At 48.7% G+C, this 26,782-nt stretch overlaps 1 protein-coding gene across 8 annotated transcripts in view; it reads right to left on the bottom strand.

Annotated features, from left to right (window-relative positions):
- The window catches only part of LOC145348200 (large proline-rich protein BAG6-like), a 101,486-nt gene extending 81,361 nt beyond the window's left edge, over window positions 1–20,125 (bottom strand). For 6 of the 8 annotated variants that reach the window (XM_080196404.1, XM_080196408.1, XM_080196407.1 and 3 more), the window contains exons 1-5: window positions 19,979–20,124; window positions 12,557–12,645; window positions 10,465–10,582; window positions 4,442–4,653; window positions 1,653–1,724 (exon numbers count right to left, since the gene is read on the bottom strand). In XM_080196404.1, the coding sequence (XP_080052530.1) occupies window positions 1,653–1,724; window positions 4,442–4,653; window positions 10,465–10,582; window positions 12,557–12,625 (471 nt within the window). In that variant the 5' untranslated portion in view covers window positions 12,626–12,645; window positions 19,979–20,124. Of the gene's footprint in view, window positions 1–1,652; window positions 1,725–4,441; window positions 4,654–10,464; window positions 10,583–12,556; window positions 12,646–16,472; window positions 16,612–19,978 lie in introns of all 8 variants that reach the window. The other 2 variants (XM_080196405.1, XM_080196409.1) reach the window with 2 other exon arrangements.
- Between the last annotated feature and the right edge of the window lie 6,657 nt (window positions 20,126–26,782).

The following is a 26,782-nucleotide window of genomic DNA, read 5'->3' as shown; positions in this document are numbered from 1 at the left end:
TTGCACAACTGTACCCATACTAAAACTGCTAAATCACGTCAGCTACTGAATTACTTTGAGGCGTTTGAAGTGCCAAAAGCCTACTCTTGCTTCTATTTTCTATCTGGTTCACTACCGTCCTTTCAGGAAGGAAATCAGTCACCCCTATCTGGTCTGGCCTACATGCGACCCCAAATTCACATTAGGGATGGGCAATAAATGTTGGCCTTGCCAGCAATCCCACATCCCATGGAAAAATTAAATACAACAATTCTACCGACTCAAGAACAGCTTCTTCCCTGCTGCCATCAGACTTTTGAATGGACCTACCTCACATCAAGTTGATCTTTCTCTGCACCCTAGCTATGACTGTAATACTACATTCTGCACACTCTCCTTTCCTTCTCTATGAACAGTATGCTTTGTCTGTATAACGCGCAAGAAATAATACTTTTCACTGGATACTAATACATGTGACATTAATAAACCAAATCAAAATACAGTCTTATACACAATCAGTCTTCACCACTCCCCGTGGACCAGGCTTGTTTTTATGTTCTATATTCCCAGATCCATCCTTTCTTGCACCGCCAGCTTTTATGATCTCTACATCTGTGAACCAAGGTCCCCAATGTTCCTGTTAAAATATATTGCTTCCAAAACATAACAACTTTTTGCTTAACCCATTCTGCAATCCTGCCAGGTTGTATCCCCTGCAGTTTTTCACAATGTTTCTCACAATGTATTACAATTTTCATCAACTCAGAGTCAATGAAATCATTGAATCCCTACAGCGCAGGAGGCGGCCCATCCAGTCTGCGCCAACAACAATCCCACTCAGGCCCTATCCCCGTAACCCCACATAATTACCCCGCCAATCCCACTAACCAACGCATCCCAGGACAGTAAGGGTCAATTTAGCACAACAAATGCACCTAACCCGCACACCTTTGGAGTGTGGGAGGAAACCGGAGCACCAAAAGGAAACTCATGCAGACACGGGGAGAATGTGCAGAGTCCACGCAGACTGTGACCCAAGCCAGGAATCAAACCCGGGTCCCTGGAAGTGGGAGACAGCAGTGCTAACCACTGCGCTGCCCATCAATATCAATTTGGCCCCTTCAACACCAAAGTCCAGGTCGCGGTGATATACAAGTAAATATATGCGATACCAAAGTGGACAGCGTACCTCATTATTCTGTCCAACTTTCTTTTAGCACTATTATTTCTGACATGCAACCATCTTCCCATGCATATAGTTACAATCTTCTGCGCCCATCACCCTCAACACCAGTCTCTTAGGTTGCACAATATAAGATGCTAGTCTAAAACAGCCAATAATTCTAATTCTCCACTGAAACAAGTAGGAACTTAAATGGTATGGAACGTGTGGCTTCCCAAGTGTCATAACTTGCAATACTCACGAGTGGCAAAATGCTCAGCTTAGGCGAAACAACTGATCAGATAAAATGTTGGAACTGAACTGACAGTTTTGACTGGTTGTGTATTGAAAGTTTGGAATTCCCGAGAGCACAAACTCAGCTCTCGACGCTGAAAGGAGGAAAAAACTACTAAGGCCGTAACGGCGGCAGTCAGCCTGCGCAGTTGATAACCCGCTCCCCACACCCAGCCCATCACCCGAGCACAGTCAAAAGACACACACTGACACTTACCCCAGTGGAAGTTGTGACTCGTGTATTCCGACCAGCCTCACCCAAACCTGCCATCACCTGCTGTACTGATTGCTGTAACAATATGGAAAGGAAACATCATCGGGACGACACTGCAGCACCCGTGTGGATGTACCCCACACTATAAATCAGTGTCATGTTATCAGGGAACACACACACGCATAACAAAAAAAAGACACGTCTTTGCAACGTGCATGCATTCGCAGCTACCTTGGAGCCTTCCTATACAAGCAAGAACAGCTATAAGATGTACGAGGGATGTTGGTCTGCGACTGTTATTAGGCTTGGCTACCTGCTGCGCAAAATATAACGTAACGCTTTACTGAAACCCGATGGGCATGTCAAGGTTTCGAGCCACCAGATGATCTTCTGCGGTGTCACTCACTGCAGTAATAACAGTGGCAAAGATGTGCAGATGCCAGCGTTGGACTGGGGTGGGCACAGTAAGAAGTCTCACAACACCAGGTTAAAGTCCCAACTGATTTATTTGGAATCAAGTGCTTTCGGAGCACTACTCCTTCCTCAGGTGAATGGTATCAAAGTGTGGCAGTGAACACATAGCTCCTATCTTGTACTTGGAAGAACTGCCCAGGCTACAATGCACAACAACTAACACTCTCGACTGGTTTGTAACAATACAGCCAAACTTTGGGCAGCACAGTGGTTAGCACTGCTGCCTAACAGCGGCAGGGACCCAGGTTCAATTCTGGCTTCGGGTGACTGTCTGTGCAGAGATCGCATATTCTCCCCCCCAATGGCTGCGCGGGTCTCCTCCGGGTGCTCCAGTTTCCTCCTGCAGTCTGAAATGCAGGTTGGGTGGATTGGACATGCTAAATTGCCCCTTTAGTGCTGCAAGATATCTACGTTAGATGGATTAGTCATGGTGAATGTGTGGGGATGAGGCAGGGGAGGGGACCTGGAGAAGAGATACTGTCAGGAGAGTCAGTGCAGACTAGATGGACCAAAAGGCCTCCTTCTGTACAGCAGGATTTCTATGATTCTATGCAACCCCGGGGTACAAAAATAAATGCCACTGTTAGAACAGCACAGCCTGGCATCCACTGCAATTAACAGGGCCACAGTCAGAGCTGGGCAGAATAGGAGCACTGGGAGTCATTTTGATGGAATAGCTGGGATTACTGAGGCTGGGAAACCCCAGAAAGGGTAGGTCTGTCCTTGCTGGCACATTGCACTCGCTGCATCTGACCTTTCAAACTTGGATTGCATATTTTATTTACTTTCATTGGATGTGGGCGTCACTGACAAGGTCAACATTAGCTGCCCACCCACAAGTGGCCTTGGACCGAATGTGGCTCGACAGCCATTTCAGAGGGCAGGGAAGAGTCAGCCACATCGCAGTCACTTGCAGGCCCGGCCAGGTTAAGGACGTCAGTGAACCAGATGGAGTTTTACAACAAATACGGATGGCGAACTTTATATTCCAGACTTTATTCATTAGATTTTAAATTCCACCAGCTGCCACGGTGAGTTTGAACCCATGTTCCCAGAACCCAGGCCTCAGGATTATCAGCTCAGGACATTACCACTACACCCTCTCCCCCAGTACAAATACAATTAACACTAGGATGAAGTTGCAGACCTATCCGAGGGTCAGCGTAAACAAACAAGTTATCTCAACGCCATTAAGGCTGTTCAGCTCATCTGCAAATATTAACATTCTCAACTAGCTTCTAACAATAAAACCAAAGTCAGAACCCTGGGGACAAAAATGAAAATTACTCTTATAACCGCACAGCCTGGCACCTACTGCATGAACACACAAGGGATACAATCAGAGCAGTGCACAATATACAGGATTAAATTTCGTTTTGATGGAAAAGCTAGGATTATGGAGCCTGGGAAACCCCGGAAAGGGGAGATCTGTAATTGTTGACATTCACTGCACAGTGCCACAGTGATTAACACTACTGCCTCACAGCGCCAGAGATGCGGGTTTGCGTCCCGGCTTGGGTCACCGTCTGCACAGAGTCTGCATATTTCCCCGTGTCTGTGCCAGTTTCCTCCAAGTGCTCTGGTTTCCTCCCACAGTCCCAAAGACATGCTAATTAGGTGCGTTGGCCATGCTAAATTCTCCCTTAGTGTACCCAAACAGGCGCCGGAGTGTGGCAACTAGGGGATTTTCACAGTGACTTCAGTGCAGTGTTAATGTAAGCCTATTAATAAATAAACTTTAAACCTGAAACCAGGCGAACTGCTCCCCAAACCCCACAACTCAAAGGACCATGGGGGCTCTCTGGCACCTTCATCCATCCATTGTTACGACAACAACAGACACCTCCATCTTCAATTTAGAATGACCCTTGCAACACTTTGCTTTCCTCTCCTTTCAGTTAAAAGGCTTGACAAGACCTCTGACCAAGTTCCTGGCCAGCCCTGAAAATCTCTCTCTTCCTGTCTGGGCATCCATTCCACTATATCTATTTGGACAGTTGCATCTATTTAGAAAATTCCTTTGGATACTTCTTCACATTAATGGCGCTGATTGAATGCAAAATTACTCGTTGCTAGGCGCCATAGGTGGAAAAAGTGAACATGGATTTTCACAGGCTGTTTACCCGAGGCACTCTATTATTATTTTGGGAAAAACACATGCGAAGAACTTGCAGTGGTTAGGAAGCAGAAAGCCTGACATGCCACCTGAGGTGTGCTTTTTTTTTGTCTGGGAGGGGTGGCGGCAGTTTAGAGGAAAGCCTTTCACTCGCCGGCTGGCACCGCTCGCTGCCCCTGACCCTCAGATCTCCACCACTGACCTGTATCTGCTGAGGGTCCAGAAGATTGACAGGCAGATTGAAGGTGCCCACCATCACGTAGCTGTTGGCGTTCCTGTCGTGGGGTCCACCTGGAGTCCCCCGCGTGCCTCCGGGGTGCGGCATGGAAGCCCCCGCCGAGGAAGGTCCACCCGTGGCTGCCTGCGCCTGGGGCGGCGCGCGCTCCACCAAATGGATAACTTTGTGGTGAACATCTGAGTAGAAGACAGGACACACAAAAACAAGTTATTTCAGAAGCATCAGAAGGTAAATCTTGCAGTGCAGAAGGAGGCCATTTGGTTCAATGAGTCTGCACCAACCACAATCCCACCCAGGTCCAATCCCCGTAATCCCACATATTTACCATGCTAATCCCCTGATACTAGGGGTAATTTAACATAGCCAATTAACCTAACCTGTACATCTTTGGAGTGTGGGAGGAAACTGAAGCACCCGAAGGAAACTCATGCAGACATGGGGAGAATGTGCAAACTCTACACAGACAGTGACCCAAGGCCGGAATCGAATCCGGGTCCATGGCGCTATGAGGCAGCAGTGCTAATCACTGTGCCACCTTGCCGTCCCCTGCTGTTAACAGCTACGATGAAGCGCAGGTCCTTCTCCGAGCCGAATGCATTCCCTTCAACGTAAAGCTAAGCCAGTCAGCAACTGGAGGTAAGAACATAAGAACATAAGAAATAGGAGCAGGAGTAGGCCATCTAGCCCTTCGAGCCTGCCCCGCCATTCAATAAGATCATGGCTGATCTGTCGCTGCTCAGTTCCACTTTCCCGCTTTCTCCCCATAACCCTTAATCCCCTCTCCTATCAAAAACCCATCAACCCGCGTCTTAAAAATATTTAGCGAGGCAGCCTCCACCACTTCAACGGGCAGAGAATTCCAGAGATTCACCACCCTTTGAGTGAAGAAGTTCCTCCTCAACTCTGTTCTAAACCGCCCCCTTTTTATCTTGAGGCTGTGCCCCCTAGTCCTACTGTCTTTTTTGAGCGGGAAGAGTCTTTCCACCTCTATCCTATCCATCCCATTCATCATCTTATACGTCTCAATGAGATCTCCCCTCATTCTTCTAAACTCCAACGAGTACAAGCCCAGTTCATTCAGCCTCTCCTCATAGCTCAACCCCCTCAACTCCGGTATCAGCCTAGTAAACCTCCTCTGCACTCCCTCCAAGGCCAAAATATCTTTGCGCAGGTGCGGCGCCCAAAAATGCACACAGTACTCCAGTTGCGGCCTCACCAAAGCCCTGTACAGCTGCAGCAAGACCTCCCTACTTTTATATTCAATCCCCCTCGCTATGAAGACCAGCATCCCATTCACCTTCCTGACCACCTGTTGCACCTGCAAGCTGGGTTTTTGCGACTCATGCACAAGGACCCTGAGGTCCCTCTGCACCGTCACCTGCTGCAGTTTTTCGCCCCGTAAGTAATAGTCCTTCCTACCATTCTTCCTACCAAAGTGGACCACCTCACACTTGCCAACATTAAATTCCATTTGCCATTTCCTGGCCCATTCGCCCAGCCTTTCTAGTTCCTTCTGCAGACTCTCCACACCCTCCGCACAATTTGCCGTTCCCCCAATCTTGGTGTCATCAGCAAATTTCGACACTCTACACTCGGTTCCCTCCTCCAGATCATCTATATAAATGGTAAATAGCTGAGGCCCCAGCACCGACCCCTGGGGCACTCCACTAGTCACCATCCGCCAATCCGAATAGCACCCGTTGACCCCCACTCTCTGCCTCCTATTTGACAACCAATCCTCTATCCACGCTAACACCCTACCCCCAACTCCATGTCCCTCGACCTTCTGCAATAACCTCTTGTGAGGCACTTTGTCAAACGCCTTCTGAAAATCTAGAAAGACCACATCCACCGGCTCTCCTCTATCCACCGCCCTAGACACATCCTCATAGAACTCCAGTAAATTTGTCAGACACGACTTCCCTTTAATGAAACCATGCTGCGTTTGCTCTATCAAGCAATTCCCTTCAAGATGCCTCGCAATTTCCTCCTTAATGACAGATTCTAACATTTTACCTACCACAGACGTTAAACTAACCGGCCTATAATTCCCCGCCTTTTGCCTGGCACCCTTCTTAAATAACGGCGTAACATTAGCCGTTTTCCAATCATCCGGCACTTCCCCGGAATCCAGCGACGTTTGGAAAATAACCACCAAGGCATCCACTATCACCTCCGCCATTTCTTTCAGAACCCTCGGATGCATTCCATCCGGTCCTGGGGACTTGTCCACAATCAGCCCCTCCAGTCTGTCGAGCACTGCCTTTCTAGTAACAGTAATGTCATTAAGACCCTCCAGTCCTACCACCTTCCCATCGCTAATACCCGGCAAATTATTCACGTCCTCCTCCGTGAAGACAGAAACAAAAAAGTTATTCAATACCTTAGCCATATCCCCATCCCCTACCACTAGGTCCCCTTTCTCATCCTCTAAAGGACCAACATTCACCCTATCCAGCCTCTTCCTTTTTATATATTTATAAAAACTCTTGCTATCCTTTTTTATATTAAGCACTAGCCCAGCTTCATAGTTTCTCCTACCCTTCCTAATCAACTTCTTTGTCAATCTTTGTTGACATTTAAACCTCTCCCAATCCTCTTCTCGCCCACTACTCTTAGCTACTCTAAATTCCTCCGCTTTTAGTTTAACACTTTCCTTCACCTCCTTCGTTATCCACGGCTTATTACCTCTCCTCCTACTATCCTTTTTGACCATCGGAATAAATTTCCGTTGAGCACCAAGAAAGATCTCCTTAAAGATCCTCCACTGCTCCTCAACAGACCCTCCCTCCAACGCGCTCTCCCAGTCCACATTCGCCAATTCTTCTCTCATCCTACCGTACTCCCCTCTATTCAAACAAAGAACAAAGAACAAAGAACAACACAGCATGGGAAACAGGCCCTTCGGCCCAACAAGCCCACGCCGCCAACTTTACAATGTGTTTTTCCTCCTCCACCCTTGACCCGTCCATGCTTATGGTACCCCCATTGGAAACCAGATTAAGGGGAGAATAATTTAGGGACAATTTGTTACACCAATCAGCCTAAGAGCACATCTTTGGAATGTGGGAGGAAACCGGAGCACCCGGAGGAAACCCACGCAACCACAGGGAGAATGTGCAAACTCCCATGGACACGGGCCCAAATCCATGTATCTGCACAGCAAACAGTGATAGTCACTGAGCTGTTGTGGTGCCCATCTGCTGGTCCAGTTTTAAAGGACGCGTGTCCAGGAACCCACTTTCTCCTCCTCCAACTGCACCAGAAACTCCACCATACAATGATCACTCTCCCCAAGAGGATCCTTCACCACAAGGTCCCTAATTCTACCCGCTTCATTACATAGCACCAGATCCAAGATAGCTCGCTCCCTCGTCGGCTCCAACACACACTGTTCGAGGAAACTATCCCGGCAGCATTCCAAGAACTCTTCCTCGAGCCCCCCGCGTCCAACATGGGTCGACCAATCAATATGCAGATTGAAATCCCCCATAACTACGGCTGTCCCATTCCTGCACGCCGCACTTATTTGCGCGTTAACAGCCCGCCCCATCTCCAGATCATTATTCGGGGGCCTATAGACGACACCCACCAGCGTCTTCCTCCCTTTGCTGTTCCTAATCTCCACCCACAACGATTCCACCCTCTGCTCCTTGGCTCCAATATCATCCCTTGCTACCACCGTGATGCTATCCTTAATCAGCAGAGCTACGCCCCCCCCTTTTCCCTCCTGCCTATCCTTCCTGATGTTGGTTACAGCAATATTGGTCACATAGTCTGTTACGCTGTATTCAGAACAGAGTCAACAGGTCAGAGAGGACACTGCACACAAGCTTCCTCCAGCCTTACTTCATCTCGCCCCATCATATAATATTGAAATGGCGGAGGTTTCTATGAACCATGAACCATTAGGTAACCAACCTCACTTATTAATGGAAATGCAGACTTCACAAGACCTTGTATTGTGAAAACCAAAATCAAGCTTTCGGATAAATGACATGTCTGATATTGTCATGGTTCATAGAAACCTCCGCCATTTCAATATTATATGATGGGGCGAGATGAAGTAAGGCTGGAGGAAGCTTGTGTGCAGTGTCCTCTCTGACCTGTTGACTCTGTTCTGAATACAGCGTAACAGACTATGTGACCAATATTGCTGTAGAAACACCCACCTTTGTCTCTACTAGACTGGTCCTGGGCCAGCACAGTGGTTAGCACTGCTGGCTCACAGTGCCGGAGGCCCGGGTTCAAGTTCCGGCTTGGGCCAGTGTGGCATTTGCATGTTCTCGCAGTATCTGCATCGGTTTCCTCCAGGTGCTCCAGTTTCCTCCCACAGTCTGAAAGATGTGCTGGTTAGGGCACAATCAGCATGCTAAATTCTCCCTCAGTGTACCCGAACAGGTGCCAAAGTGTGGCGACGAGGATTTTCACTGTCACTTCACTGCTGTGTTAGTATAAGTCTACGTGAGACACTAATAAATTAACTTTAACTTTAAAACCCTAATCCAGCTTGTCAGCTGATAAGCAGCAGGAAACTGCAAGTGCCACTGGAACTTTATCGATACCATGTTATCTCTATCCCTGGGGCAGCAATTCCAATTCTAATCATTCCTCTCCTCCAGGCAAACAGCATTTACTTTCATAGATTTGTGGGATGATGCAGCATAAGAGGTCACGCAATCTACCATGTCTGCGTCGACTCTCTGAAATAACCATGCAACTCATTTTAACTCTGCGCCATAACCCCTCAAACATCAAGTATTTATCCAACTCCCTCTTGCATGCTACTACTGAATCGACTTCCACCAGGCAGTGCATTCCACATCATAGCAACTCACTGCGTGAAATTATTTTCCCACTTTGCTAAACGATTTTTATTTATGTCCTCCTGTTACCAATCCTTCTACTGCAGGAACAAGCTCCTCCTTATCTGGTCTCTGTAAGTTAAAAGCGAATGTAGTCAGGGCAGCACAGTGGTTAGCACTGTTGCCTCACAGCATCAGGGACCCGGGTTCGATTCCCAACTTGGGTCACTGTCTGTGTGGACTCTCCCAGTGTCTGCGTGGGTTTCCTCTGGGTGCTCCGGTTTCCTCCCACAGTCCGAAAGACATGCTAGTTAGGTACATTGACCCGAACTGGAGTTGGACTATGGCGTCTAGGGGAATTTTACGGTAACTTCATTGCAGTGTTAATGCAAGCTTTACTTGTGACACTAATAAAAATTTTAAGCCTTCAAACAGGTACGTACTCACAAGATCTTACAATCATAGGAGGTTCACAGCACAGAAAGAGGCCCCTCATGACGGCAGCAGCTAAAAAAGGAGCCACCCAGCCTAATGGCACTTTTCACCATTTGATCCGCAGCCCTGCAGGTTACGGTACTTGTGACACAGATTCATATTTTCGCCCATTTATAAAGCAAAAATTGTTTAAAGATCTTGCTGAGAAATATTAATTTTGCTAAGTGTGTTATCTGCTAGCGGATTATGCATTCCTGCATCTAGCTTTAAGATGATTGTGAATTCCGTGCCCCTCTGCTCCCTCCCCAAAGCCAAAAACGCCATCTGTATCAGCTGGGCCCCAAGGTCCATCTCTGATGCACGGTCCAAGTTTTTCTTTAGTGTTACAAGTAGACTTACATTAACACTGCAATGAAGTTACCATGAAAATGCTCTAGTCGCCACACTCTGATGCCTGTTCGGGTACACTGAGGGAGAATTTAGCATGACCAATGCACCTAACCAGCACATCTTTCAGACTGTGGGAGGAAACCCACGGGGAAAAAAATGCAGACTCCACACAGATGATGACCCTAGCCGGGAATCGAACCCAGGTCCCTGGTGCTGTGGGGCAGCAGTGCTAACCACTGTGCCACCACATCACCCAAGTGCAAACGGTAAGGTCTGTAAAAAGAACCACTGCGCCACAGGATTAGAGGAAAAGCTGAGCACCGAAAGGGAAGAGTAACTCTGGGGGTTAATACTCACCGTAATCTTTCAGCTTCTTGTCATCTTGCAGCACCCGACCCTGGTAAATGAGCCTCTGCTTGTCAGCGGGGATGCTCACTGAGCTGGAGATATGTTCCTTGAATTCTTTGACTGTAAGCTGGAGGAGAACAAACAGTTAAAACAAACTGAGACAAATGAAATCCAGCAAAGCACCGTCAAAACATTCAGCACAAACAGACACCGTGGGGCAGTGAGGATGATACTGGTTGACTGCCACAGGGCATGGGTCGGCTAGCCGAATGGACAGACAAGTGGGGAGTGGAATTTAATACACAGAACCATGAGGCAAGCATTTTGGCAGAAGGGATAGGGAGAGACAATAGAGACCACAGGGCTCAATTTTAAAGAGGGTAACAGGATCAAATGGTTCAGAAACATAGAAGGTAGCAGCAGGAGGCTATTCTGCCCTTCTAGCCTATTCCGCCATTCATCACGATCATGGCTGATCGTCCAACTCAATATCCTGCTTTCTCCTCATAACCTTTGATCCCATTCACCCCAAAGTGCTAGATCCAGCCATTTCTTGAATGCATTAAATGTTTTGGCATCAACTACTTCCTGTGGTAATGAAGTCCACACGCTCACCACTCTTTGAAGAAAAGTCTCCTCACCTCCATTCTAAATGGTCTACCCTGAATCCTCAGACTGTGACCTCTAGTTCTGGACTCCCCCACCGGGAATATCCTCCCTGAATCTACCCTATCTAGTCCTGTTAGAATTTTATAAATCTCTGAGACATATTGGAGACATGGTTAGCAAAGCACATAGGATCTAGGGCTCCATAATTACAGGTAGTGATATCAATTTTGAGTGGGCCATTCAGCCCCTCGGATCTGCTCTACCATTTGACAAAATCATGGCCTCAACTCCACTTCCTGCCCACCACCAGATACCTATTGGTTCCCTAGTTTCAATCTACCAATGCCTTAAAAACATGCCACAAGCCCATCTCTGAACTCTTCGGGGGGAGAATATTCCACAGACTCAAGACCTTTTGAGGGGGAAAAAAAATCTCATCTTATTTAAATGGGACCGTCCTTATTCTTGAAGTGTCCCTGAATCCCTCCAACAAGTGTTGGTAGTGGTGGTGGGGGGGAGAGAGAGAGAGAGAGAGAGAGAGAGAGAGAGAGAGAGAGAGAGAGAGAGAGAGAGAGAGAGAGAGAGAGAGAGAGAGGGGGAGAGGGAGAGAGAGAGAATATTCCTTCAGCATTCACCCTGTCAAGTTCCCTCAGGGTCTTAGATATTTCAGTAAAATAGTTTCTCATTTGTTCAAACACCAGCAGGCCCAAGCTGTCCAACCTTTCCTCATCCACTCCACTCCACCCCATCCCCCTACGCCCCCCCACCATTTCCCAAGAATCAGTCGAGTGAATCTTCTCTGAACTGCTTATAATGCAATGATGTCCTTTCTTAAGTAACGAGAGCAAATAACAAATTCAAAATTATATCATTGATAATTCCACGCAAGACAAATTCAGTAATCCCTGGATGGCACAGCAGTTAGCACTGCTGCCTCACAACACCAAGGACCTGGGTTCAAGTCCCAGTTTGGATCACTGTCTGGATTGAGTTTGCATGTTCTCCCCGTGCCTGCGTGGGTTTCCGCCAGTGCTCTGGTTTCCTCCCACAGGTGTGCTGATTAGGGTGCATTGGCTATGCTAAATTCTGCTTCAGCGTACCAAAACGGGCACTGGACTGCGGCGACTAGGGGATTTTCACAGCAACTTCATTGTCGTGTAACGTAAGCCTACTTGTGACACTAATAAATAAACTTTAAAATTATCGCATCAAGGAGAAAAATCTTTGGCTGGACAATGGCAAGCTTCCCATTTGAGGCAGAAGCCTCATTCTACACAGGGAGAACATGCAGACTCCGCGCAGACAGTGACCCAAGCCAGGAACTGAACCCGGGTCCCTGGCACTGAGAGGCAGCAATGCCAACCACCGTGCTGCCCCAGATGCAGAGTAAGTGGATAGACGAGTCAGGTCTGTGAAATAATGCCCCCTGAGGTTGAGTAGGGAGGTAGCAAAGGAGTACCACTGGCCACCTCCAGATCGAGCCAGTACTTACCTCTTCCTCAACTGTATAGGTCCTGCTCTGGGAGTCCAGAGTCTTCACTGTAACCTCTGTCATGGCCATGCCTGGCTTTTTGTTCTCCTCTGCAACAGAACACATCATTCATAACTGTTATTACCCAGTTATACGATAACCAACTTAAAATTGAATGCAGTAGCTGGGAGCCAGTGATCTGAAGACGCAATGGCCATGTGGTACCCTACAGCGCTCAACAATTCTGTGATTTCAGTTCAGATACAGTCCTATCACCTCTGGAAGCCAGGTTCAAATTCAGGCCATCGCCTCCTCCACCCTCAACCCCCATCCACAATCACCACTGCTTGAACGGTTCATCTCATCACTGCTCTACATGGGGGCCTCGCTCAGTGTAAATTAACTGCAAACTGGTTTCCGACGTTACGAGAATCCCAACAGTTCAGGAAGAGGCCATTCAGCCCAACACATCTGCACTGACTCTCCAACAGAGCATCTTATCCAGGCCCTATCTCCGCAACCCTACATATTTACCCACTAACTCTCCTAACCTATAATCATGGAACAGCAAGGAACAATTGGTCACAGATAATCAACCTAACCCGCATACCTTTGGAGTGTGGGAGGAATCTGGAGCACCCGGAATAAACCCACACAGACAAGGGGAAGAACGTGCAAACTTCACACAAACAGTAACCCAAGCCGGGAATTGAACCTGGGTCCCTGGCACTGTGAGGCACCATGCTAACCACTGTGCTGTTACTCTCGTGCCTTTACTTCAATAAGGAATTTGCCAGCTTTGAGACATCCCAAAAGTGTGAAAGGCATTATACAGACACACTCAAATTCATTTTTGTGTCATGCCCTGAGTTGGCGAGATGGTTAGCACGGCACAAAGTCTCACAGGGTGCTCCCGAAGAGTTTGGGTTGTAAATATTGGAAATGTCTCAACAGCTGTCCAAAATGGGAAGAGTTCCATCTCTCAAACAAAAATACAAGAACATGGAAAACAGCTAGCGTTATGGCTGGAGCTCTTTGGAATAGTTCAAAAGCAAACCTTGCACTTTCACCACATATTTAGGATCCTTAGTGCATCATCTTAAACCGATCCCACCACCAGTGAGAGTGCACGGCAGGATTCCTTATGTAATTACCGGAACATTAACGCACAACGGGCAGAAGTCTGTTGATCCCAGCAGCAAAAGTATCAGATGACAGAAAATTTCAATCAACCAAGAGGCCAGGAAGATAATTAATAGACATAGCTCCAAAAACTAATCTGGGGCAACTGACTGTGTGGGTCAAATATAAATGGATGTTACAACAGACGGCATATTAATTTATTCATACGGCTATTATTTATTTATACAGCTCTGACAAAGGGTCACCTCGACGCAAAACATTGGCTCTATTCTCTCTCCACAGATGCTATCAGACTTGCTGAGATTTTCCAGCATTTTTCATTTCCAGTGGCATGTTTATTTTGCTGTAATTAATGCAGTCACAGACACCAATTTGGGTACTTAAATATTTGTCATGTTAGCACTTAAAACAAGAGTCCGTACACAAATAATCCAAGTGGAGAAATAATGTACAAGCATTTTAAGATGTCACAGGGCATTGCAATGTAGGAATTCGAGCGTGAGCCATTCAGCCTTTTGAGCCTGATCCAGCAGTCTGTAACCTTAGTTAGGCCGCACTTGGAATATAGTGTTCAATTCTGGTAGCCACACTACCAGAAGGATGTGGAGGCTTTGGAGAGGGTACAGAAAAGACTTACCAGGATGTTGTCTGGTGTGGAGGGCACTAGCTAGGAAGAGAGGTTGGAGAAACGTGGTTGTTGTCTCCAGAATGATGGAGGTTGAGGGACAGCCTGATAGAAGTCTAGGAGGAACTTCTTCACTCAAAGGGTGGTGAATCTCTGGAATTCTCTGCCCGTTGAAGTGGTGGAGGCTGCCTCGCTAAATATTTTTAAGACGCAGGTTGATGGGTTTTTGATAAGAGAGGGGATTAAGGGTTATGGGGAGAAAGCGGGAAAGTGGAACTGAGCAGCGACAGATCAGCCATGATCTTATTGAATGGCGGGGCAGGCTCGAAGGGCTGGATGGCCTACTCCTGCTCCTATTTCTTATGTTCTTAAGTAAGATTATGAGGGGCATGGACAGAGTTGATAGACAGAAGATTTTTCCCAGGTGGAAGAGTCAATTACGAGGGAGGGCACAGACTTAAGATGCAAGGGGCAAGGTTTAAAGGAGATGTGCGAGGCAAATTTTTTTACACAGAGTAGTGGATACCTGGAACTAACTGCCAGGGGAGGTAGTGGAAGCAGATACAATAGTGACTTTTAAAGGGCATCTTGACAAATACATAAATAGGATGGGAATAGAGGGATATGATCCCTGGAAGGGTTGGGGGGGGGGGGTTTAGTTCAGATGGACTGCATAGTCAGTGCAGGCTTGGATGGCCGAAGGGCCTGTTCCTGTGCTGTAATTTTCTTTGCTCCTAATACGCTTACAGAAGTATTTGGGATTTTATTGTGGCCCACTTTGTCAACACTGGCCAAAAAGTATTTTTTGAAAAGCTATGCAGCCCATTCTAATCCCACCTTCCAGCACCCGGACCACAGGCATACAGGTTACAGATCTTCAGATGTAGATTCAACTACTTTTTAAATGAGTTGTTTGTGGGAGGAAAACATATTGGCCCAGGACATAGAAACTAGAAGTGGGAGTGGGCCATTCGGCCCTTTGAGCCTGCTACGCCATTCATTTTGATCATAGCTGATCATCAAATTCAATATCCTGATCCCACCTTCCACCCATATCCCTTGATCCCTTTCGTCCCAAGAACTATATTTAATTTCTTCTTGAAAGCAGACGACGGGCTTTGACCTCAATAGTTTTATGCAGTAGTGAATTCCACACATTCACCACCCTCTGGGTGAAGAAATTTCTCCTCATCTCAGTCCCAAAAGGTTTATCACGGGTGGAATTTGGGAAGAATTAGTTACATACAAGTTGGACCAGGTAAGGCCAGGCTTCCTTGTTGAACACACATTAGACAACGTTCGTTGCCAAATGTAATTGAAAAGGTTTCCTTGTCTGTCACTCACACCTTGCTCCAGACACAAGAATGAGAAACATACAATAAGGAAAGTAGTTCAGCTTAGCTCGTTCTCCCAGAATGGTACAAGTCTGCTCATCAGTTAATCTCAATATATTTTCAACCATTATCCAAACCAGTGGCTTATTCAATGCCCATTTTTTTGTGAGGCACATCCTAAAAACCTGCCTCCACTGACTTGAATCACTTCCCAGGTCCTATCACTTCCTGCTTGTAATCCTTTATAGAATCTATACAATGCAGTACAGAGCTTTATAGAGACAGAGTACAAAAACAAGGAAGGTATCATGAACCTTTAGTTCAGCCACAACTGGAGAGGTGTCTCCTACTCCCAGCACCACACTTTGTGTAGGCTTTAGCGAGGGTGTATGAGAATGATTTCAGGGATGAGGGACTTCATCCACACCAATACTGGGGTTGCGATCCTTCAGAGTAACAAAGCTGAAGAGTTTTAATTGCGGTATTCCAAAATGACAAGGGTCTAGATAGAGCATGGATGTGGGGTCAAAAACCAGGGGAAACCAATTTAAGGTGATTAAAGAACAAACCAGAGGTGACAAGAGAATTTTTTTTTAAAAACACAGTGAACGATTTGGGGCTGGAATGCACAGCCTGAGAATGTGGTAGAGGCAAATTTAATTGTACAAATTGGAAAAAAAACTGGGAGGGAAAATATTTGCAGGGCTACAGAAATAGGGCAGCGGAGTGAGACTGGCTAAATTCCTCTGCCATTGGCTCCATGGACTGATTGGACACCTTCTGTACTTTAACCATGCTATGATCCAAACATTAGGTTCTCCTTTTTGATCTTTACCTTTTTTATAAGGTTCTTCGGAAGCGAGCCTCGTCAGCAATTACTTGCATATACAGCGCTGTCCTTGAACTGAGTGCTCTAAGCTGGACTTGCTGAACCATTTCAGAAGGCAGTTAAAGCCAACCACATTGTTACGGATCTGGAACCACGTGTAGATCAGAGTGGATAAAGAAGGCAGATTTCCCTTTTTTTGGTACCATTTGGAACTTTAATTCTAATCAAAAAAGCCAATTCAAATCAAGTCCAGTCACAGTCCCCACGAGGTTCAAACCAGATCCAAATTGGCAAGATATTTCATCCCATCTTGGGCTTGATCAAACAAGCTGACAGGTTGAGGCATCGCACCCCGTCCCGGGCTTGATCTCACGCTTTATCTGAACCAAAAGGCTGAGATGGCTTTGAAAAACGGCATCAGGTAAATCCTTGGTTTAACCTCATTGTCTGCCCTGATCCCTTATTCTACTTTTACCTGGGCAAACCACAATCACAGGCATCAGCGCAGCCCAAGTCCAACAGGTGAGCCTCTTCACCTGCCTGATCAATGTTTCACCCCTGCAAGGTATTTCTCTAAGGGGCATCGTAAATCAGGTGGGATTTTAAACCTACTGGATTGTCGTAAGGCCACTACTCACGATATTGATTGAGTTTAAATGCGACCAACTGATCTGATGGCTTCGAACTCTTGCTCCAGGAGCGTGAGTCCAGTAATGTCACAGGTGGACAGGGTGGTAAAGAAAGCAATTGACACGCTTGGTTTCATTGGTTAGAACATTGAATACAGGAGTTGGGATGTCTCAAAGTTGTACAAGACATTGGTATGGCCATATTTGAAATACTGTGTACAGTTCTGGTCACCCTGTTATAGAAAGGATATTATTAAATTAGAAAGAGTGCAGAAAAGATTTACTAGGATGATACTGGTACTTGTTTGAGTTACAAGGAGAGGCCAGGTAGACCGGGACATTTTTCCCCTGGAGCGTAGGAGACTTAAGATTGATCCTATAGAGGTCCATAAAATAATGAGGCGCGTAATCAGTTAGTCAGTCAACATCTTTTCCCAAAGGTAGAGGAGTCTAAAGCTAGAGGGCATAGGTTTAAGGTGAGAAGGGAGAGATACAAAAGCGTCCAGAGGGGCAATTTTTTCACAGAGGGTGGAGAGTATCTGGAACGAGTTGCCAGAGGTAGTAACAGAGGCGGGTACAATTTTGTCTTTTAAAGAGCATTTAGACAGTTACATGGGTATGATGGGTATAGAGGGATATGGGGTATAATGGGTATAGAGGGATATGGGGTATGATGGGTATAGAGGGATATGGGGTATGATGGGTATAGAGGGATATGGGCCAAATTCAGCCAATTGGAAATAGCTTTATGTTTAAAACAAAAGGGTGGCATGGACAAGTTGGGCCAAAGGGCCTGATTCCATACAGTAAATCTCTATGACTATGTGACCACAATGTTAACTAATAGACTCTATTCTTTATTGCAGTGCAGGGTGCAGAGTTTCATATCAGAGTCCTTTTTAAATGTGATCCCTCTCCCAGCTCCTATTCGTGAATTCCAGGCTCCTACCACCCTCTTGAGCATAAACAAAACTGACCTATACCCTAATTCTTCATCTGACTAATTTAGATCTTCTGCTCCTGACTGTCCTCTGCTAACACTAATAGGTTTTACCTATCCACTCTAGCCAGGTCCTTCACAGTCTTATACACCCTAATCAAACCTCTACTCGGTCTCCTCTGCTCCAAAAAATATAACCGCAGTCTATCCAATCTTTCCTCTTGGCTAAAATGACTCTGGCTTCATCGAGTTACAAATCTCATGACTCAGAAAACAAATTTTAGTCTTTACGGCTGCGCACTGTTGGCCAGTCCTTGATACGCTTCGGCCAGTTGCTCCTCCCCGATTTCAGCTCTGTACTCAAATCACAGCAGTCCCAGAGGGAGGGAAATAAGAGCCTGGGGCTGGATATTTGACCAGGGTCTGTGAGCTGCCGTTGCAGATTGGGTGATACCAACAGAAGCCCCTTAAATTTACCCTCCTTTACAGATGCACCATAGAAAGCATTCTTTCTGGTTGTATCATAGCTTGGTATGGCTCCTGCTCTGCTCAAGACCACAAGAAACTACAATAGGTCACGAACAAAGTCCAGTCCATCACTCAAACTCATTGACACTGTCTACACGTCCAGTGCCTTGGAAAAGCATAATTAAGGACAACACACACCCCGAGTGTACTCTCTTTCACCTTCTTCTAGGGCGGCACAGTGGTTAGCATTGCTGCCACACAGCGCCAGGGACCTGGGTTCAATTCCGGCCTGGGGGAAAAACAAAGGGTCATTTGGACTTGAAACATCAGCTCTTTTCTCTCCTTGCAGATGCTGCCAGTCCTGCTGGGATCTTCCAGCATTTTCTCTTTTGGTCTTAGGTCACTGTCACCCCAAGTCTGCTTGTTTCCTCCTGGTTCTCCAGAGATGCGCAGGTTAGGTGGACTGGCCATTTAGGATGGAGACGAGGAGACATTTCTTCACCCAAAAAGTGGTGAGCCTGTGGAATTCATAACCACAGGAAGTAGTTGTGCTGCCTAAAACATTGAACGTATTCAAGACGTGGCTTGATGTGGCACATAGGATCCAAGGTTATGGGGAGAGAGCTGGATTAGGCTACTGAGTTGAACAATCAACCATGATCATGACGAGTGGCGCAGCAGGCTCGAGGGGCCAAAGGGCCACCTCCTGCTCAGTAAGAAGTCTCACAACATCAGGTTTAAAGTCCAACAGGCTTATTTAGTAGCACGAGCTTTCAGAGCGCTGCCCCCTTCATCAGGTGAGTCGCTTGATGAAGTTTAACCTGGCGGTGTGAGACTTACTGTGCCTACCCCTGTCCAAGACCGGCATCTCCACATCATGGATTCTGCTCCTGCATTCAGACCGACTCAAGAACAGCTTCTTCCCTGCTGCTGTCGGACTTCTGAATGGACCTGCCCTAAATTAAGTTGCTCTTTCTCTCCACCTTAGCTCTGACTGTCATACTACATTCTGCGCTCTCTCCCTGCCTTCTCTATGAACGGTATGCTTTGTCTGTGGAGCGCGCGCGCGCCGCCAACAATATTTGTACAGCAGGCAAGAAACAAAATACTTCTCGCTGTGTGTTAATGCATGTGACAACACCAAAACAAATCGGAGGGAGTCAGCCTGGTAAGCCCTGGCTGTGCTCCCTCTATAACCTGCCAGACCTGCTGAGCTGTAAAGGTTGGACTTTAACCTGTTGTTGTGAGATTTCTTACTTGTGCCCCTTCCATAACAGGGACCTGCTGCCTCAGACAGGGAGGCTCTCAGTCTACACCCTGCCCCAGGCCAGGCCTGGCCTTGCTGCTGCTGCTGCTGTGTGTTACAATGGTAGGGATGGAGCTGCCCAGGCTCAGGCTCAGCCTCAGGCTCAGCCTCCTCCACCGCAGGCCGCGGCCTACAGCTCAGGCCTCGGGCCTGCCAGTGTCGCACTCACCCAGCTGTAGCTCCGAGGCCGGATCGGTGTTGAAGGCTGTGTTCGGGGAGGAGGCTGCAGGCAGGGTTCAGTGAGGGGAGAGGCGGTGCTCTGAGTGCGGGGCTCTCTCCCGCTCTCTCTCTCTCTCTCTCTTTCTGTGTGTGTCTCCGGCTCCGACCGCCTCCCGGTCTCTGCAGCGCGCCTGCGCAGCACCCCCCCCGCCCCCCCCGCGCGCGTCAGGACCCCGCCGCCATGGAGACCGCGGCTGCCCGCGGCGCTGCCTGAGCAGAGAGAGAGGGAGAGAGAGAGACACTGACAGCAGACCACCCCCCACCACCCCGACAGACCCCCCTTCACTGCACACAGTGACCCCCCCCCCTCACTGTCCACACACACACACACACACACACTGATCCCACACCCCCCCCCTCAACGCACACACTGACTCTCCCTCAACACACACTGACCTCCATCTCTCCCCCCCCCGCCCCCACACACACACAAACTGACCCTAACATAAGAAATAGGAGCAGGAGTAGGCCATCTGGCCCTTCGAGCCTGCCCCGCCATTCAGTAAGATCATGGCTGATCTGTCGCGGCTCAGTTCCACATTCCCGCCCTCTCCCCATAACCCTTAATCCCCTCTCTTATCAAAAACCCATCAACCCGCTTCTTAAAAATATTTAGCGAGGTAGCCTCCACCACTTCAACGGGCAGAGAATTCCAGAGATTCACCACCCTTTGAGTGAAGAAGTTCCTCCTCAACTCCGTTCTAAACCGCCTCCCCTTTATCTTGAGGCTGTGCCCCCTAGTCCTACTGTCCTTTCTGAGCGGGAAGAGTCTCTCCACCTCTATCCTATCCATCCCATTCATCATCTTATACGTCTCAATGAGATCTCCCCTCATTCTTCTAAACTCTAACGAGTACAAGCCTAGTTTATTCGGCCTCTCCTCATAGCTCAACCCCCTCAACTCCGGCATCAGCCTAGTAAACCTCCTCTGCGCTCCCTCCAAGGCCAAAATATCCTTGCCCAAAACTGCACACAGTACTCCAGCTGCGGCCTCACCAATGCCCTATACAGCCGCAGCAAGACCTCCCTACTTTTATATTCAATCCCCCTCGCTATGAAGGCCAGCATTCCATTCGCCTTCCTGACCACCTGCTGCACCTGCAAGCGGGGTTTTTGCAACTCATGCACAAGGACCCCGAGGTCCCTCTGCCCTCACCCTACAGACACACTGACCTTCAGTAACCCTCACCCCACACACACTGACCCTCACCCCACACACACGCTGACCCCCACTGACCCTCACCCCACACACATGCTGACCTCCACTGACCCTCACCCCACAGACACTGACCCTCACCCCACACACACACTGACCTCCACTGACCCTCACCCCACAGACACTGACCCTCACCCCACACACACGCTGACCTCCACTGACCCTCACCCCACACACACACTGACCTCCACTGACCCTCACCCCACAGACACTGACCCCCACTGACCCTCACCCCACACACACACTGACCTCCACTGACCCTCACCCCACACACACACTGACCTCCACTGACCCTCACCCCACACACACGCTGACCCCCACTGACCCTCACCCCACACACACACACTGACCCCCACTGACCCTCACCCCACACACACTGACCCCCACTGACCCTCACCCCACACACACTGAACCCCACCGACCCTCACCCCACACACACTGACCCCCACTGACCCTAACCCCACACACACGCTGACCCCCACTGACCCTCGCCCCACACACACTGACCTCTACTGACCCTCACCCCACACACACTGACCTCCACTGACCCTCGCCCCAGGGGGTTGAGCACTCAGGAGAGGCTGAATAAACTAGGCTTGTACTCGTTAGAGTTTAGAAGAATGAGGGGAGGTCTCATTGAGACATATAAGATGATGAATGGGATGGATAGGATAGAGGTGGAGAGACTCTTCCCGCTCAGAAAGGACAGTAGGACTAGGGGGCACAGCCTCAAGATAAAGGGGGGGGCGGTTTAGAACGGAGTTGAGGAGGAACTTCTTCACTCAAAGGGTGGTGAATCTCTGGAATTCTCTGCCCGTTGAAGTGGTGGAGGCTGCCTCGCTAAATATTTTTAAGACGCGGGTTGATGGGTTTTTGATAAGAGAGGGGATTAAGGGTTATGGGGAGAGGGCGGGAATGTGGAACTGAGACACGACAGATCAGCCATGATCTTATTGAATGGCGGGGCAGGCTAGATGGCCGACTCCTGCTCCTATTTCTTATGTTCTTATGTTCTTATGACCTCACCCCACACACACGCTGACCTCCACTGACCCTCACCCCACACACACGCTGACCCCCACTGACCCTCACCCCACACACACGCTGACCCCCACTGACCCTCACCCCACACACACGCTGACCTCCACTGACCCTCACCCCACACACACACACGCTGACCTCCACTGACCCTCGCCCCAGGGGGTTGAGCTATGAGGAGAGGCTGAATAAACTAGGCTTGTACTCGTTAGAGTTTAGAAGAATGAGGGGAGATCTCATTGAGACGTATAAGATGATGAATGGGATGGATAGGATAGAGGTGGAGAGACTCTTCCCGCTCAGAAAGGACAGTAGGACTAGGGGGCACAGCCTCAAGACAAAGGGGGGGGCGGTTTAGAACGGAGTTGAGGAGGAACTCCTTCACTCAAAGGGTGGTGAATCTCTGGAATTCTCTGCCCGTTGAAGTGGTGGAGGCTGCCTCGCTAAATATTTTTAAGACGCGGGTTGATGGGTTTTTGATAAGAGAGGGGATTAAGGGTTATGGGGAGAGGGCGGGAATGTGGAACTGAGCAGCGACAGATCAGCCATGATCTTATTGAATGGCGGGGCAGGCTCGAAGGGCTAGATGGCCTACTCCTGCTCCTATTTCTTATGTTCTTATGTTCTTATGACCTCATCCCACACACACGCTGACCTCCACTGACCCTCACCCCACACACACGCTGACCTCCACTGACCCTCACCCCCCACACACACACTGACCCTCACCCCACACACACGCTGACCTCCACTGACCCTCACCCCACACACACACTGACCTCCACTGACCCTCACCCCACACACACACACTGACCCCCACTGACCCTCACCCCACACACACTGACCTCCACTGACCCTCACCCCACACACACTGACCTCCACTGACCCTCACCCCACACACACGCTGACCCCCACTGACCCTCACCCCACACACACACTGACCTCCACTGACCCTCACCCCACACACGCACACTGACCCCCACTGACCCTCACCCCACACACACTGACCTCCACTGACCCTCACCCCACACACACTGACCTCCACTGACCCTCACCCCACACACACGCTGACCCCCACTGACCCTCACCCCACACACACACTGACCTCCACTGACCCTCACCCCACACACACGCTGACCTCCACTGACCCTCACCCCACACACACACTGACCCCCACTGACCCTCGCCCCACACACACGCTGACCTCCACTGACCCTCACCCCACACACACACTGACCCCCACTGACCCTCACCCCACACACACTGACCTCCACTGACCCTCACCCCACACACACACTGACCCCCACTGACCCTCACCCCACACACACGCTGACCTCCACTGACCCTCACCCCACACACACACTGACCTCCACTGACCCTCACCCCACACACACACACACACACGCTGACCCCCATCGACCCTCCATACACTCACTTAGGGCGGCACGGTAGCACAGTGGTTAAGCGCTGCTGCTTCACAGCTCCAGGGTCCTGGGCTCGATTCCTGGCTCGGGTCACTGTCTGTGTGGAGTCTGCACGTTCTCCTCGTGTCTGCGTGGGTTTCCTCCGGGCGCTCCGGTTTCCTCCCACAGTCCAAAGATGTGCGGGTTAGGTTGATTGGCCGTGCTAAGAAATTGTCCCTTGGTGGCCAGGGTAGCTGAGGTTAGAGGGATTAGTGGGTATAATATGTAGGGATATGGGGGTAGGGCCTGGGTGGGATTGTGTTCGGTGTGGACTCGATGGGCCGAAGGGCCTCTTTCTACACTGTAGGGTTCTATGGTTCTCACACTGACACTGCCCTCCACCCCACTAACCCCCTCTGACCCGCCACACACACTGAACACCAATGACCCTCTCCACAACTGACCTCCAGTGCACTGACCCTCTGTCCACACACACACACACACACAGACCTGCACCTCATCCACATATTGACCCTCGCACCCCCCCTGACCCTGTCCATACACACTGACCACCCCTCACTGGGTGTACAGTCACCCTCTGTTTACATTCACCACTTGTACAAACTCAGTCTGTTCACACTCACTGTCCACACCCCCTGTTCAAACTCAAAGTACACACTCACTCTCCGTTCATTGGACACACTCATTGCACACACACAGTGTTCAAAGTCATTGTACACGCTGACTGTCTTTTCACACTGACTCACCACACTTGTGGTATGTCAGTTCACAATCACAATTCACACTCACTGTCTGTTCACACTTATTGCTCACTCACTGTTCACACTGACTCTCCACACACTGTTCACACTGACTCGCCATACTTGCAGTATGTCGGTTCACAATCACAGTACACGCTCACTGTCTGTTCACACTGACTCTCCACACACGCTGTTCACACTCACCGTCTGTTCACATTGACATTCCACATTCACTGTAAGCTCACAATCACTGTCTGTCACACTCACTGTCTTCACACACTGTACACACTCAGTCTATTCACACTAAGTTACACACTCACTGTCTGTTCACACTGACTCCCACATTTACTGTTTATTCACACTCACAGTTCAACCTCACTTTTCACAGTAACTCTGTCTTTTCACACTGTCTGTTCACACTCGGTGCCCACACTCACTGTCTTTCTATTCATGCTTGCTGTTTGTTCACTATAACCCACTGTGTCTGTCCAAAAACACTGTCTGTTCACAATCTCCATTCACACTGACTGCCACTCTGTTCACAACCACCATTTACACTGACTGCCTATCTGTTCACAATCACCATTCACACTGACTGCCTGTCTGTTCACAGTCACCGTTCACACTGACTGCCTGTCTGTTCACAGTCACCGTTCACACTGACTACCTGTCTGTTCACAGTCACCGTTCACACTGACTGCCTGTCTGTTCACAGTCACCGTTCACACTGATTGTCTGACCCATTATGTTTATGAGCCCCTCTCTCAAATCTCCTATCTCTTCTCCAAGGAAAACAGATCCAGATTCTTCAATCTACCCACATCATTGAAGTTCCTCATCCCAGGAATCATCCTCGTGAATCTTTTCTGCACCTTCTCTGATGCCTTCACATCCTTCCTAAAGTGCGGTGCCGAGAACTGGGCACAGAACTCCAGCTGAGGCCACACGAACCCCTCTACAGGTTTATCACAACCTCCTCGCTCTAGAACTCTATTCCCCTCATTTTCAAGCTTAGGATCCCACATACTTTAGATTGATTACGGGGATGAAAGAGTTGACGTATGAGGAGAGATTAAACAGTTTAGAAGGATGAAATGGGATCGATCAAGTCGTATAAAAGACCACAAAGGATTGATAAGTTGAATGTAGACCAAATGTTGCCCCTTGTGGGGCAATCTAAACGGAGGTCACAGGTCTAGGTTGTGAGGCGGTAGATTTAATTCTGAAATGAGGAGGAACTACTTCCCGCAGAGGGTGGTGGATTTGTGGAACTCGCTGCCCCAGAGTGGAGTCTGAATCATTAAGTGGTTTCAAGAAGGAGATGGATATATTTTTGATAAAAACAAATGGCTAAAGGGGCCATGGGGAACAGGTGGGGAGGTGGATTTGAGACCCAGGGAGAGATCAGCCATGGTCTGATTGAATGGCGGAGCGGGCTCAAAGGATTGAATTGCCAACTTCTGCTCCTAATTCTGGTGTTCCTATTCTTTAGTTGCAACCCAACCTGCCACTACAGTAACTTGTTCAGACGTACCTCCCACTGCTTCTGCACCCCTTTTAGAGTTGTACCTTTATATTATGTCACCCTTCCTTACCAAAATGGATCACTTGCCAACTCTCTTCCCCTTGTCCATCCATTCCTCCAGCCTGTCAGTGACCTCTTAAAGGTTATCGCTTTCCTCCTCACAGCGGCAAGTTTTATTGTGCCTTGCGAACAAATCTTGATCATCACCGTGCATCAGGAAAAGCAGGTGAGGGCCTAATACCAATTCCTCTATATACCTTCCTCCAGTCTGAAGTGCAACCACCGTTCACCACTGTTTCTTGTCATTCAGCCAATTTCCTACCCACGCTACCCCCGTCCCTCTTATTCCATGGGCCCTAACATTACTGGCAAGCCTTTTGTGTGGAACTTTATCAGATGCCATCTGGAAGTCCATGTTAAAACATCAACTGTATTACTCTCATGCAACCTCTCTAAGAGCGGCACAGAGGTTAGCACTGCTGCCTCACAGGACCAGGGACCCGGGTTCAATTCTGGCTTGGGTCACTGTCAGTGCGGAGTCTGCACGTTCTCCCCGTGTCTGCATGGGTTCCCTCCGGGTGCTCCGGTTTCATCCCACAGTCCAAAAGACATGGTGGTTAGGTACATTGGCCATGCTAAATTCTCTCTCAGTGTGCCCAAACAGGTGCTGGAGTGTGGCGACTGGGAGACTTCATCGCAGTGTTAGTGTAAGCCAGCTTGTGACACTAATAAATAAACTTTTCAACTTTATAGGGCCTGGTTGTCAGTGCAGGCTTGATGGGCTGAATGGCTTCCTGCACGGTAGGGATCC

This window comes from Carcharhinus amblyrhynchos, chromosome 9, assembly GCF_965287045.1.
Source record: "Carcharhinus amblyrhynchos chromosome 9, sCarAmb.v2.hapA, whole genome shotgun sequence".
Classification (NCBI taxonomy): Eukaryota; Metazoa; Chordata; class Chondrichthyes; order Carcharhiniformes; family Carcharhinidae; genus Carcharhinus; species Carcharhinus amblyrhynchos.
The sequence above is the reverse complement of the archived record's forward strand: the minus strand, read 5'-3'. Positions and strand labels throughout refer to the sequence as shown.